Consider the following 15,048-nt stretch of genomic DNA (forward strand, 5'->3'; position numbering starts at 1 on the left):
CGTGATTTTGGCTCACTGCAAGCTCTGCCTCCCCAGTTCACGCCATTCTCCTGCCTCAGCCTCCTGAGTAGCTGGGACTATAGGCGCCTGCTGCCACACTCAGCTAATTTTTTTTTTTTTTTTTTTTGTATTTTTTTTTTAGTAGAGACAGGGTTTCACCGTGTTAGCCAGGATGGTCTCAATATTCTGACCTCGTGATCCACCCGCCTCATCCTCCCAAACTGCTGGGATTACAGGCATGAGCCACTGTGCCTGGCCTTAGCTAGATCTTTTTGATATCTTGCTGCAGCTTCTTCACCAGCAGTTGCTGCTTCAGCTTACACTTTTATGTTCTGAAGATGGCTTATTTCCTTAAACATCATGAACCAACCTCTGCTAACTTCCAACTTTTCTTCTGCAGCTTCCTTACCTCTCAGCCTTCGTAGACTTGAAGAGAGTTAGGGCCTTGCACTCGATTAGGTGTTGGCTTATGGGAATGTTATGTCTGGTTGGATCTTCTATCCAGAACATGAAAACGTTCTTTACCAGCAATAAGGCTCCTTCGCTTTCTTATCATTTGTGTGTTCACTGGAGTAGCATTTTTACTTTCCTTCAAGGACTTTTCCTTTGCATTCACTACCTGGCTGTTTGGTGCAGGAGCCCTAGCTTTTGATCTTCTCGGCTTTCAATATGCCTTCCTCACTAAGCTTAACCATTTCTAGCTTTTGATTTAAAGTGATTCTTTTACTGGAACACTCAGAGGCCATTGTAGGGTTATTAATTGGCTTAATGTCAATATTGTTGTGTCTCAAGGAATGGAGAGGCCCAAGAGAGGGGGAGATATGGAGGAAGGTACAGGGTTGGTAGAGCAGTCAGAACACACACATTTATGGATTACAGTCGCTGCCTTATATAGGTGCTGTTTGTGATGTCCCAAAGTAATTATAATAGTAACTTCAAAGATCACCATAACATATATAATAATAATGAAAAAGTTTGAAATAGTGTGAGAATCACCAAAATGTGACAGAGACATGAAGTGAGCACATGCTTTTGGAAAAATGGCGCCCATAGATTTGCTTGATGCAGGGTTGCCACAAACCTTCAATTTGTTAAAAAATGCAGTATCTGGGAAGCACAAAGATGTATGCCTGTTAAAGGTTTTAAAGAAGCCATTTTGTTTTTAATGAGAAAACTTTTAGGAGGCTTTACAGATAGAAGACAATAAGTATTTGTTGACTAAATGGTCAAGTTGGAGTGAGCAGATTTTATAATTTTATTCTACTAACCACCACCAGCAATTTTATTTTTGATGCTTGTAGATGGACAGTGGTGCCAATGTCTATTCGGCCTTCTGTTTTTCTGTTTTGTTTTGTTTTTTCCTGCCAAAGGACGGTGCTTAGGAGTTTCCATTCTTCCTTGTAGTGGGGAAAATCTGTCACCCCAAGGATATGAATTCGGTAGAAAAGTAATCTAAGAGCCAATCACAACGCGTGCTCCGGAGCGGCTCCAGACTGGCTTCTCCCGGACGACTGGCGGAAGACGAGACTTCGTTACCTCCGTTCAATCAGACAAAGAAGGCCATAATAGCTTAGGACAAGAGAAAATTCCTTGTGGGTTAAACTGCAGTGGGACTGACTGTTACGCAGAAGGCGTAATCGGAAAACTTCCATACACTCTGTATCACGGATACATTTTTTTCTGGAATCTTGGAGAAACGATCAGCAGTTGTGATGGCACCAGTACCAAAAATGGCTGTAAGGCGCTTCGCACGCTGGATCAGGTGATGCAGCATCAGGTGACGCAGCCTCAGTCCGCCCCCTTCCCACCAGTGGCTCCTCCTCCTGCTTCCCGGCGTAGCGGTGGGCGTGGCTTGCCCACAGGCTCTTTCTTCTGGGGCCGGGAAAACCGAGGAATACACATGCGCAGTTGGACCCCTCCGGCCCTTCGTGTCCCTTCCCACCCATCTCCCCGCCCCGACCCTCTGGGCGGGGCTGGGCCGACAGTCCAGCGGCAGCTCGCTGGAGACTCAGTGACTTCCTTGTTGTGAGCCCCGGCCCGGCAGTGTCCCGACTCGTAGCCCAGCTGTTCTTATCCGGGCCGCTAGCCTGAGTCTAGGTCGCAGCCGCAGCCCCACCCCGTCGGTCACCTTTTCAGCGCAGGTCCTTTCCCCGCACGCCCTGCGCTCCCTAACATGCCCAACCCCAGCAGCACCTCCTCTCCCTACCCGCTCCCTGAGGAAATTAGGAACCTGTTGGCAGGTAAAGAGCGGGAAGGCGACGGTAATGCTGTTGGGGCGGGGGCGAGGGAACGGTGAGCCGGTGGGAACAGAAGCATTCAGAGCCCTTATCCTCCCTCCCCGCGCTTCCTACGTCTTCTAGCCAGTGGGGTCGGCACAGGGAGGAGAGAAGAGGGGTTGTTTTGTCTCAGAAAGGGAGTGGACGTGTGTGTTGAAATTTGGTGCGGGGATGGTGTCGAAGCCCTTTTTGGTGATCTACACAAATGAGATCAGGACGTTTCTATGTGCATTGTGAAGACGGTGTGTGTGTGTGTGTGAGAGAGAGACAGAAGGGCGGGGGAGGAAGAGTGGAAGAGGGAGAGAGAATGATAATGAATGCTGCGTGAGCAGGCAGAAAGGAGCAGAAGTCAAATAAGTAGTTCTTGGGTGGTCTGGCCAATGGAGGTAGAGGATGTAGAGATGCAAAGAGCTGTCAGAGCCACAGGTGTTAGGGGTTATGGGGTGAAAGAGTTTGTCATTTCTAAAACTCCCATTTTTCTTAAACATTCAGCTCACTCACGTTTAAGACTTTTGAAGAAGGTCTGGTTCTCAAATGGCCACTTGTCCCCAGCCTCAGTAATATATTAAAGCAAAAAAGGAAGGATATGTTAAAGTTCTACTTCCTGTGTGACACGATGAAAGTACTTCATCTTTGTACCCTTATGTTCCCTTTTTCAGTTTTACATTACCATTTATAGGAACTTGTTTCAGGAGCTAAAAACGTGGTTCTTCAGTAGCATTATGAATCCACTACTACATTAATTTACTGGATATGGAGGTGTGTATGTTAACTAAGAACCAATAAAAATTTATATTTCTGTACAAGGTAGAAAATATATGTTTTTAAGGTAGCACAAATCTTACCTATCTTAATGTTCTGGAATTTCAGCCATCATTTATTTTGTCTTGTGTACGTCAGAATTCTGGAAACTGAATTTTGATTTTTAGCTTTAGATGTCTATAAAATATTTGTCTCTCAGTATTGTTCATGAATAACTAGATTACAGATTGCTTATTCTAACTCTTAAAAAGCAATGTCATCTAAAATGTGACATTTGAAATAATAAGTTACTCCTATAGCAATGTGAGTCCAAATCTCCTAATATGCTGTCATTCAATTTTAGTGCTTGGCATTATTAATATGGTAGGGAAATTAAAACTAAGTGTATGAATGTAGACTTATGTTTGTATGATTATGGTACAGTTGTTGAATGCATTTGTGGTGAGATAGTCTTTCACTGTAAGAAATGCTTGTTGTCATTAAAGGGTACCACTAAGGGAAATAGTTAAAGAAGTCTAAAGACTGACTTCAGGCAGCTTTATTACATCACATGATTACTGATTTTGTTTTACTACACTTAATATTCTTTGTTTTTACAATGCTGGAATTGTTTGTTCAGAATATTATTGTAATAACCAGTGCAGAAAAATGTTTATCATTATTCCAAAAATAGATGAAACCATTTTCAGGATATTCTATGTCTGTATTTTTGAATTTAAGAAATAACATATAGACCTCTAGGTGCATGTTTTAAAGCTTGGTACCTCCCATAGTACAGTTTGTTATTTGGATCCATAATCATACATCACAGATAATATGATATGTAGGTCATGAGAACCTTTATTCTCTTATCCCCATAGATCATTAAGTATTTCATGTGGCCCTTATTTGTGTAATTTAACTAAAAACTCAAAATTACATATTTAAGTTATCTGCCAATGCTAACTTCCAATATATTTCTGTCTTCTCTCTTTAGTCAGGTAATATACTAGCATAACATCTGAAATTATTTTAAAGTCATTTATTGACATTTTCACTATTTTATATTATTAAAGCAAATCACATTAAAACACACATGAAGTATTAAAAAATTACATTAAAACTTTTGGAATTAGAAATTTGGATTGCACTTTATTTTCAGAGGATATTTTCAAGAAGTATGGAAGTGAGTTGGGGCGTATTTATATTTAAAGAAATTTAACAAATCAGTGTTTTTCAGGTTTTAAAAAAACTTATTTGGAAAGTTGTTAACATTTTATGTTTGACTGTAATTAAAATCTTTTCTGAGGTAGAGAAGGCTTCAAGAATAGATGCTGTCAGCAATTATTTCATGTATTTCATCTAAAAATATTGTTAGCATTGTACATGATTCTTTTCATAATTCAAGTGTATTCGGTAATAGAATATGACTAGATTTAGAGTAACATTATAGAAGAATTTATATTGGTTTGAATATTAGAGATATTGCTGGCTTATTTAGTATATTTCTTTGAAACTGAGGAGATATTGGTAATGGTGTTGTAGTTAACAGTTGAGTGCTCTTAGAATGCATGGTACTATGCTAGAATTCCAAGGTAGAGAAGATAAGGAACTAAACTTTTCAGGGGTTTAAAGTCCTTTGTTTTTAGAAAGAAGAATATATAATCAAAAGATAATGACTGTTAAAATAATGTTGCTTAGATGTATCTGTTTGTGTTCCATATGCCTATTATCTAAATCATTATATGTCATATGTACTGTTTGAAATTTCACCTGCTTAAAAGGGATAGGTACTCAAGTGTATTCTTATTTATTATTTTTCTTTCTCTTTATTTTTCTGTCTGATTATGGCAGTTCTATGCTATACTTTCAACATTTGTTCCCTCTCCCTTCTTCTTTCCCCTATAAAGACCATTCCATAGAAATGTAAAAAAAAAAAAAAAAAAAAAAAAGAGGTTGTTATTGTTAACTCACATGTGTTGTGTAAAGATAACATTGAAAAAGTGACTGTCTGCTTTGACTTTTAGTTATATTTTCTGTGGAGTCAGTCTTGAAGACCTATGCTTTTTATAAAATGTTGATTATTCTTTTGGTCATATGAACAGAAAAGGACTTACAGAATTTCGTTGTTGAAAGCAAATTTTGAGCTGCCATATGCATTACAGGCAACCTTTGATTTTTTTCTTTTCTACAACAATGGAAGAACAGGTTTAGCCTGGATAATTGAAATCAAAGTCCCAAATCTAGTCCATTTAATCTTCTCTCACATCCAAATATTTTGACTAGGACTAGCAGCAAGAATAATCTTGATTTATGTGATTTTTTTTTTCTCTAGGCAGGCAAGAAAGTAAGAGGAACTAGAACCACTTCCCTCCAGCCTCCTTCATTTGTTTAATCACCCTTTAAATAATGGTTTGTTAGTGGCTTGCAATCAGATCTTCTCATTCATCCTCATTCATTTGTTTTAGGACAACAAATTTTAAAAGGAAAGCTCTAAGAAGATGTTATTTTCTGTTTACTAAATTAGCAAATGAAACCATTGTTAAAAGAAGAAAATAGTGTTTGTTAGTGCTCTGAAAAATCAAACCAAACCAAACAAACAATAAATAAAGTGGTTATATAGTTTCTGCAAAGTGATCTTGAGGTTTTGTTCACGTGGCACTCTTGATTAGAAATACCACATTTTCCCTACTGGGAATTTTTAGAAAATTAAAAATTTTTTTCCCACACATTATGTGTGAAGATAATCAGTATGTTTAGGGGCCATTGATTATCTTCACACATTGATTATAATATGTGAATATTTTTTTCACACAATATTATTTGGGGTATATAATCAGTCCCTAAAAGGATTCCTGTAGGGGCACTAGGTGAAGAGTACAATTTATTTGAAATAGAGGCAGAATTTTTTCAATGCTGAGTATATTACAGTTTAATTTCCACCTTTCCAAAGTTCCATTTATAATTTGGTCAACATTTCGGTTTTATTTTTCCTATGAGAATTATGTATGGTGTATCTAGTGTCCCATAACTTCCTTCTGGGACATTGGCTGAGTATGTAAAGGGAAGAGTGCCACCTACTGAGTCACCAGTAGTCACCTACCTCCTTAGCACCTGGATTTTCCTATGGAGCAAGAACAAGACTGCCCCATTTGGGCAGCAATCACTAAAGAGCATAAAGTTGATATGAGAACATTTAATCTCAAAATGAAATCTATTGTACCTCCAAGATACTCTTTTCTAGAAATAGGAATATATGTAAATTAAGGGACTAGAGGTTTACAGAGTTTTTTTTATGGGTTAAATAATACTGATGAATTAAGATGTGGTGTTAGGAAAATTATTTGCCTATTTTAAGTATATAATGTCCTGCTTTTTCTTGGGAGGAGATCTTTTGTCATGGCTGTCCAATGAAAGTATTTTCATCTCATTACTATATAAGGCTCTTGATACTACGTACAGTTTTTATAGCTACCCAATCCAAATTATCATTGGTTTTCTTCAAAAAGAAGAATCTAAACATATTAAAAAATCAGCATTATATGAAAAATTTGCAAATGGGCTTATTGCTCCTGTTACCAGCATTAAACTATTGCTAGAAAGAAGGTAGACACAACAGAGTAGGAAAAGCTGCTGGTGATTTGAAACACAGTTTAGTTGTCTCTCATAAATTTCAGATTAAGTGTCATATATGGGTGATAAAAGTGGCATAGGCTAGATTTTATATACTCATTATTCACTTAGTTTGTCTTTTCCAATTAAAGCTAAGTCTGTCTTTTTCATTCCACTGAGTTTTCATTTCTTTTTCAATCACATTCTGAACACATTACAATAGATGCTGCCTAAAAGTGAATATAGTGTAAATCTCAGACTAATGTGTTATTCACTGTGGCTTCTTTGAAAATATGTAGTAAAAAGGTTTTGATTATTATAAGGTGCTATTTATCAAGAGTCATCTTTTAGGGTTGAAGGATGTTCAGCCCTACCTTTAAACAGCCCTGCTTTTTATCAAAATATATCATTTAGCTTCCCAAAGTCAATTTTGGAAATTTTGTCCAATGATTGGATTGTAAGACTCTGGTATGTTTTACCCATTGTACCATGAGAGCTCTTGTGCCAGTTCATGTCACCTTTTCCATGTTTGAAAAGTCCGGTTCATCTCTAACCTGTAAAAGTGCTAAGTAATCAGGGAAGGACATCAGTTAGAACAATCAATAACTTTTCGATTAGCCATTTTCCAACTTTGGGCATTTGGCTCTGTTGATTTGCATGTGCCCAGTTTAATTGATTTTTATGTTTATCAGTAGCTGTTTGGTCAGAGCCATACCCTGCTTTAACAGAGAAGAGCATGTCTTTTTTTTTTTTTTCCTGATGGCAGCTTACATTCTAGGCTAGGATCCCTATCATATTGTTTGGTGACAGCATATCTCAATGAATGTGAGAAATCTGGCCCAATTCACAATGTAGAGAGAGATGTGGAATTAAGTTAGAAAGGCCATGGGGGTGCTGTGTGATTGGTTTTACCTTTATTTTATTGATTTGCGGCTGAGCATATGGTGGTAGATTCAGTCCAATTCTTGCTCCCTCCCCCTCCCCCATACAATTCAGGCCATCACGGAGGCTGAATGTGTGTATATGCATGTGACAGGAGGTATTGGGTGGTTGGAGGACTAGGCAGGAAGAGGAGGTGTTACCTTTGTGACTTGTTTTTAACCTTTTAACATGCAAGCCCTATTCTAGGCTGTTTGATAGTCGGGGGTGGTGAGGACAAGTGGCCAAACTGCTTTTCAAGAGTGGGAATCTGTGCTAGATACTACATCCAGAAACTGAGAGTTATTTTATCATTTGCAAAACAATTTAAACTGTTCTGACCTGGTGTAGTTCCACCTTTTCACTATGTGATCTGTGTAGTAGTTGGTAGAAAGCAGTTAGTGTGTGTGTTAGATATTTGTCCCAACCACTTGCGACTCTAGGGAAAGGTGGGGTGGCTGTTTTTTAGGAGGTCTATATGTTAAAAGGGGGAAAAAAGGAAAATTGGAGTACTATTCAGTGATTTGATGTGTTTGCCTCTTGGGGTCTCCATGGCAATTGAGAGATTTCTAACTTAAACTGCTCAAGATTGCTTATACGTCAACTTTTAATTTTGTTTTCAGACCTTAACATTTATCGACAGAGCAGTTGTAAATCTGATCTTTTCAGAGGGCTTCTCCCCCAGATCCTTACAGCTGTACCGTGAGATAAGGTTTACTCTTGACAGTGTTAAGGTGTAATAGGAACTAAAATCCCATCACGTCTACTTTCACCAGGATAACTTTTTCCTGCTGATGACTTGGGCTGGAGTGGAGGCTGATGGAGATAGGGGTAATTCTGGGGTTAAATGCAAGCAGTGCAGACTCTGCAGTCTATTTGGCTGCCGGCCCGGAGGCAGGAGATGGGGGTGGGTAGGGGTAGTTAGACCTGATAGTTAAACCCTTTCCTGCGGGCGCAGAGTGGGCCTCCCACGCTTCTCTCCCGTGGCCAGTATGCGTGAGAGTGTGAGTTGAGCCTCTGCCTCCGAGGCAGAATTCTAAAAACTGGGCCAAGAGTCGAGCGAGGGAGGCTGACCTTTTCTTGTAATCAAATTACTGCGTTTCCCTGAATTACGGGCAGTCCGGAATGGTGAAATCTACATATTAACCGAGGAACACGACCCTCAAAGGAAGGTAGAAGAGGGCTAACGCTCTTGCTAGTTTACTGTGCTTGCTAGTTTACCATTTGCAGGGCTATTTAGAGCACAATAAAAAGCTTCAAATCTCTTCTCCAACCAGCCAGAGGAACACTTGATTCGCCCAAGACTTTTATTGCTTGCTTTTGAAATATTACCCTGGCTCTGAGCTACAAAGCCACAGATCCAGCCCCATTTGTCTGGCGAGGGCTCTGCCCCAGACCCGGCTCTCCATGCTCACTGCTCCGCCTGAGAGGAACCCTGGGGTTTAACACTGAAGTGCGTTTCTCCGAGGGCAGAGCTGGAGCATCTCACAGCCCTACAACTTCTTTGCGGCGCTTGGTCTGTCTTTGCGTTGCGAGGTCAGGATCGGTGTGTTGCTCAGGGACCGGCCGAAGGCCACCGGCACGTCTAGGAGTCTCCTGTGCCTGGAAGAGGCTGGTTTCATTCGATTCTAAAAGAAACGGGTAAAGTGTAGATTTTAAGAAATAACCTAGATTTCAAAAGCTTAAAAACCAACCAAGTCTGTGGACAGTCAACAAACTAAAATTATTTCGGGAACCGCTTCCAGTTTAAAATTTTTTTTTATTTTTTATTTTTTTAGCAAAGCAATTTCTACTCTCTCCACATCACCTTTGAGAAATAATCACGAAAAATCACTGTTTATTAAATAATTTTAGTTGCTTTAAACCTTTTCTGGGAAAAGCTTAGGAATAAGTGTATTAAAAAAGGCTACTCTAAAAAAAAAAAAAAAAAGACCATACCCAATCTCTGAATTTCTGCCATCCTTGAAAAATACCGATTCTTCCTGCAGTCCCACACTCTTTCAAAAAATACTTTGTCATAAAATAGTAACATGGATCAGTATTTTAAAAACATGTTTGGGGGCGTTAGAGAGCACTATGTAGAGTATTTATTGCAGCCTTTTTTTTTTTTCTGAGTTTTTATAAAACTGAAGTGACCTTTTAAAGAAAAAAACTCTTGGGGGCAATTCATTGTTATTACTTCCAGAGATAGAAAATAGATTGTTTGTTTAAATTTGGATTGTATAATGAAAATATAAAATAGGCAATTAAATACTCATGGAAGAGGGAATCAAAGGCAAACATTGAGTGAAAATAACATTAAGCAGACTATTCCCCAGTCATTGGGCCAGTGATTCTTCCTATTGAGTCTGGTTGGAAGAAGAATCAGGAGTAGGGATGTTGCTTCTTCCCTTATTCCACTTTCTTGCAAAAGTTACTGTAATGATCTCAGGGGAGCCGGTGATCTTTTCCATTTCAGCTAATATCGAAATGTCCAAAGGTTGCTTGCTCTTCTGGGTACAAAATTTAAAGCTTTTAGAGCAACATGCTTCTTCATAAGTTTTGTTATTTTGAATTCACTTTAGAAGTCTGTGTCTAATTTGCACTGGTACTAGATTATGTCTCTGTGTCCCCATCATCAAAATATAACTCAAAGAAAGAGAAGCTGTGACATTTGCTTTCATTTGATTTTGCTACTTATTTTTTAATACATTAGTTGTTAATATAACTCAAGGAAAGAGAAGCTGTGACATTTGCTTTCATTTCATTTTCATACTTTTTTTAACACATTAGTTGTTAATATAACTCAAGGAAAGAGAAGCTGTGACATTTGCTTTCATTTCATTTTGATACTTATTTTTAACACATTAGTTGTTAATAGACTTCAAACCATAAGCTGTTTTTTTAAAATTATTACAGCATTCTTAATTCTTTTACTTGTCATATTGACTTAGTGAGAAATTACCTTTACACATTTATTATGAATGTGTAAAAGTTTAATCAGCTTTCCTCATTGGATCAAGATACTTTTGTAATCAAGAATTACAAACATTCTATCACATACACTAGGTTTTAAATGGTTGTTAAGTACAGTTGAGAGATTATTATACTACTTTGAACTATTTATACGTAGTATTGTTTTGATGCTATACAAAGTAGTTAAGGAAAAAGTAAAACATATATCCCTTCCATATGAAATAATCAATTATTTATAGCCATGCCTACTTAAACATCTTTTAATTTTATCCTCTATATTAGATATTTCAAAATGAGCTGTGAAATTCTGAAAATAAAATTAAAATTGCACAGTATTCCATGAATAATAAGAATGGAACTAGTATAAAAATTGAACCTGTAAGGACTTGTTGGAATTTTACACTAGAGAGAACTAGACAGCACCGTAATTTAGAAGTTTACTAAAGTTAAAAAAAGAGGCTATGAGGGAATGTTACATGAAGCCACAGAAATCTTGTTTCTTGGTGACTGTATTTTTACATAGTGGAAGAACTTATGTTTGTACTTCTTCCTTAAGAAATATTTCAGGTGGTAATACCAAGGCAAGAAGCAATAGCTCACAAAACTACACAGCTGGTTATCTTTTTTATTTGAGGGTAGTCAGAATGAGTGGGTAGGTAGGAAGGAGGAGGGCTTGATTTGGGAATCTTGGCTAGAAAAGTGGATTTACTTTTTCCTTTAAAGCATTACATGTTGGATATACCTGAAAATTGATTGTACTAGGGAAAACAGACCCTTGCCAGAGACATTAGTTGCCATTAGGCATAATAATATGAATGACATTTTCACACAGGAACTTACAAAATGCTAGAAAATGATATTAACACATGCATAAAAGCTTGGTGCTTGCTTCCATATAAAGAATTTGTTTTACGGGGCACCATAGTTTATTAAAACTTGTGTGCTTCTTCCTTGTTTAATGATGCCAGACATCCAAATAGTATTTGCTGTGGTAAGCATAAGTAGAACATACAAATTTTATTAGCTAAGTGGTGATCAGATTTGTTCAACTTAGTATTTGAAACACACTTCAACTGTTATGCTTTGGAATGATAACTATAACAAATTGTACAGCTATTAACACTTATGTGTAGAAACAATCATTGTCCTATTTATTTTCACAAAACCTTTATTTCTTACAATTTCTATCCTGTTTCTTATATTGCGTGGTTTAGATGTTGAAACATTTGTAGCAGACATACTGAAAGGAGAAAATTTATCCAAGAAAGCAAAGGAAAAGAGAGAATCCCTTATTAAGAAGATAAAAGATGTAAAGTCCATGTAAGTCACTTACCTTTTGTTTACTGATTTCTTACATAGAAGCAGTTTTGTAACTAACATTTTAATAAGAAATTGATTATTATGGAGTTAAATTTTTCATGTTCTAATTTCATTGATGTTAAGTATTTTTGAAGGGCAAAAAATAGATTTCCACTATATAGTTGTTAAACACAGATATGCTTATCATAATACCCTTCTTGATTGTGTATTTTTCTGAGCATTCTAGCAGAATTCAACTGTTTATTTTGATTATCTGAGGGTATATTTGGTTTAAATGATAAGACAAAGGTGGTTTGAGGATTTTAATATACAGAAAATACCTGACACTGAAGAAAGAGAATTCTTTTAATTGTTACTACCTTATATGAATAAATGTAATATATTTACATGTCATAGGTATTAAAGATATATCCTCATTTTACTACTGTACTTAGATCTTTAAAAATTATTTTATTTAAAATTTTTAAGCATTTTGGAATTGTCATTTCAGGACAGGAATTAGTTTTTTCTAATGTATATCAAGGTGTGTATTTTTAATACAGATTTTGGATTTTAATTATTGTTACTGATTAGACCTTGTTTTGATTTTTCAACCTCATTTAAAAATATAATGTTCTTTATTTTGTAGCTATCTTCAGGAATTTCAAGACAAAGGTAAGTTTTCTTGTTTGGCAAACTTGAAAATTTTTTTCCTCTGTGGAGATTTTCAATAGGATAATATAACACATACTGAAATTTGATAGTTGGAATTAAAATTTAGATTTCCGTAATGTATACTTAGACCTTCAAGATGAGAGTGCTAGCTCCCCCTGCTGAGAAGAAAATTAAAAAGTATATCCAGAATTTACTCTGCACAGTCTTCTGATGCAGAAATCTTAGGCATTTAACATTCTTAGGTTTTGTGTTTCTTAGAGTACATTGTGGCAGAAATTTGTCAGGAAGGGTAAAAACGTGCAATTACACGTGGAGTAACTTGGTGAAGCAGAGGTGAGATACTAGCCCACTGCCATTTAACACTGCAGAGATTATTTCATAGTGGTGGTGGGAGAAGGGCCTGTGGCTGAGTGCTCACAGGTAATGTTTTTGAAGGATGTTTTGAAAACAGTATAAATTTTTGTTAGAGAACAAACAATAAAATCCTTTTCAAGTGAAGTTTTTATTTTCCTTGTGGTTATTTTGATATGAATACATAGGGGCCATAGACATTTTTTAAAGAAGGGAATTCAGTTTCTTTTTTTTTTGAAATATGTGAGAATGCTGATAACCTGATTGTCTCCCTCTAGATTTGAGAGACAGCTGCTTAGCAGACTGAAAACCAGATCAGGAAAGGTATAGGAGCTTCCTACTACGTTATATATTCAATTCTTTAAGGGAAACTGGGTCTGGCCCTTACTTCCATGATACTTATTCATAGGTTATGACATACAGCTTGAGGGTGCTGGTGTGAGGGTTACAATATGAGGTTAGTTAACCTCCATGGAGCTAGGTTCTGGGTTTGAGGTAGACACACGGTATGGCATCTTCTAACTGAAGCTAGCAGATCCCAGAGTAAATCGTATTTGTGCCAACTGATAAGTGAGAAGGTGGTAACAGTTTCAATAAACAAAGGACTTAACCAGACAAACCTAAAATCAATTAAAAGGAAGTCACAGTTTATTTTCCCATTAGATCATCAAGATTGGTATGATTGAAGGGAATGAGAAGAGATTTTTTTTTTCATATTAAGATTTTTAACACTTAAATAAAGAAATGAGCAGGAAACTATTCCCTGTAAGTACCCACTTTTTCTTGTGCTCCACAAGAAATCCTAAACTATGGGTTTAATTATGCTACATTTTGTTTAGACGAATGTAGAAATGAATTTATGCATTTTAATTACGATAACTTTTATTATATAGTATACTTTATGGAAGAATATTAGATATCAGATTCTGCCTCTCTTAAAAGGCGTATTATTTCCAGTGATTATTGAACTTGCATTGTGCTTTGTGGCTTAATTATTTGTACATTAAAAATTTTTAAGCTAAAAAAGCATGATATGAAGTAATTGTGTAATTGCGTATAGATCAGTAATAGTGTAGAAACTTTCCCTTTGGTATTTTGTTTTAGAATTCGTTCAGGTGTGTGGATATTAAAATTACATTACTGAGATGCATTCTTTGTCTCTAAAGAGAATGGAAATTTATATGGTATTTGATAGAAATTGAAAAATGAGCATAAAATAGGAGTTCAAATAGCATAGAATTTAGAGATTGCTCATAATCATTTTCCTCTGAATAAGTCATTTGTAGTTCAATACTGCTGTATTGAGTTAACTAATCATGAAGAGTGCCTGTTCAGAAGTAAGCCTGTAGATGAATTAGATGTATACTTTGGAGAAATATGAGCTGAGTACTTTTATGCCATTGTATACTCAAAGTATATTCAGCTTTGTTCTAAAAAGACTATTCCTGTACTTTGTTAGGCATAGTAAAGGGTACAGACTTAATAGTTGCAAAGTAATTATTCAATATCTAGTACATCTGTTTTTAAAAATAGGAATTTATTTTCAGGTCTCTACATTGAGTAAATTCAATTCTAAGTATGTTTTGGTGGTGTTGCCTTTTCTTCACCTGACATTTTCCCTTTGAGGTTTTGGATTATCTTTATCCAAGGAGGTCTGGACAGAATTCTTTTGGCTGTTTTCCCATCCTTTCTCTTCCCTCTTGTCTCTCTCTCTCTGTAGTCAATGTAGGGTCACATTGTGAACATAACCTTTTTCCTCCATTCTACCTTTACACCCTTATTTTATTTACATATATGCATATATGTATTTTAAATGACAGTTAAGTATCATTTTGATGTCACTATTGGGGGGAAAAAAAGGACCAGGTAGAGAGTTCTTAAATAAAAAGAGTTAATTCAGATTTATTCATATTTAATAAGTCAGTTATTAATTTCTCTAATGCACACAGATGTGTATCATCCTTCCTTACTTCCCTCACAAATCCTTCCCTTCTACTCTAGATAATCTCCCATCCTGAGATTTAACAATACAGATTTTACAGTTTGAGGTATTTCTTTTTTTTTTTTTTTTAATTATTATACTTTAAGTTCTAGGGTACATGTGCACAACGTGCAGGTTTGTTACATATGTATATATGTGCCATGTTGCTGTGCTGCACCCATTAACTCGTCATTTGCATTAGGTATATCTCCTAATGCTATCCCTCCCCGCCCCCACCAC

General features: G+C 36.5%; 1 protein-coding gene across 2 annotated transcripts in view; it reads left to right on the forward strand.

The window, feature by feature from the left end:
• The first annotated feature begins 1,860 nt into the window (after nt 1-1,860).
• The window catches only part of SKAP2 (src kinase associated phosphoprotein 2), a 200,400-nt gene continuing 187,212 nt past the window's right edge, over nt 1,861-15,048 (forward strand). For both annotated transcript variants that reach the window (XR_004026389.1, XM_030796056.1), the window contains exons 1-3: nt 1,861-2,240; nt 11,717-11,822; nt 12,451-12,476. Coding sequence is in view for 1 of the 2 variants with exons in the window: in XM_030796056.1 (XP_030651916.1) it covers nt 2,174-2,240; nt 11,717-11,822; nt 12,451-12,476 (199 nt within the window). In the remaining variant the exon portion in view is untranslated. The remainder of the gene's footprint in view (nt 2,241-11,716; nt 11,823-12,450; nt 12,477-15,048) is intronic.

Source organism: Nomascus leucogenys, chromosome 17 (genome assembly GCF_006542625.1).
Source record: "Nomascus leucogenys isolate Asia chromosome 17, Asia_NLE_v1, whole genome shotgun sequence".
In the NCBI taxonomy this organism is placed as follows: Eukaryota; Metazoa; Chordata; class Mammalia; order Primates; family Hylobatidae; genus Nomascus; species Nomascus leucogenys.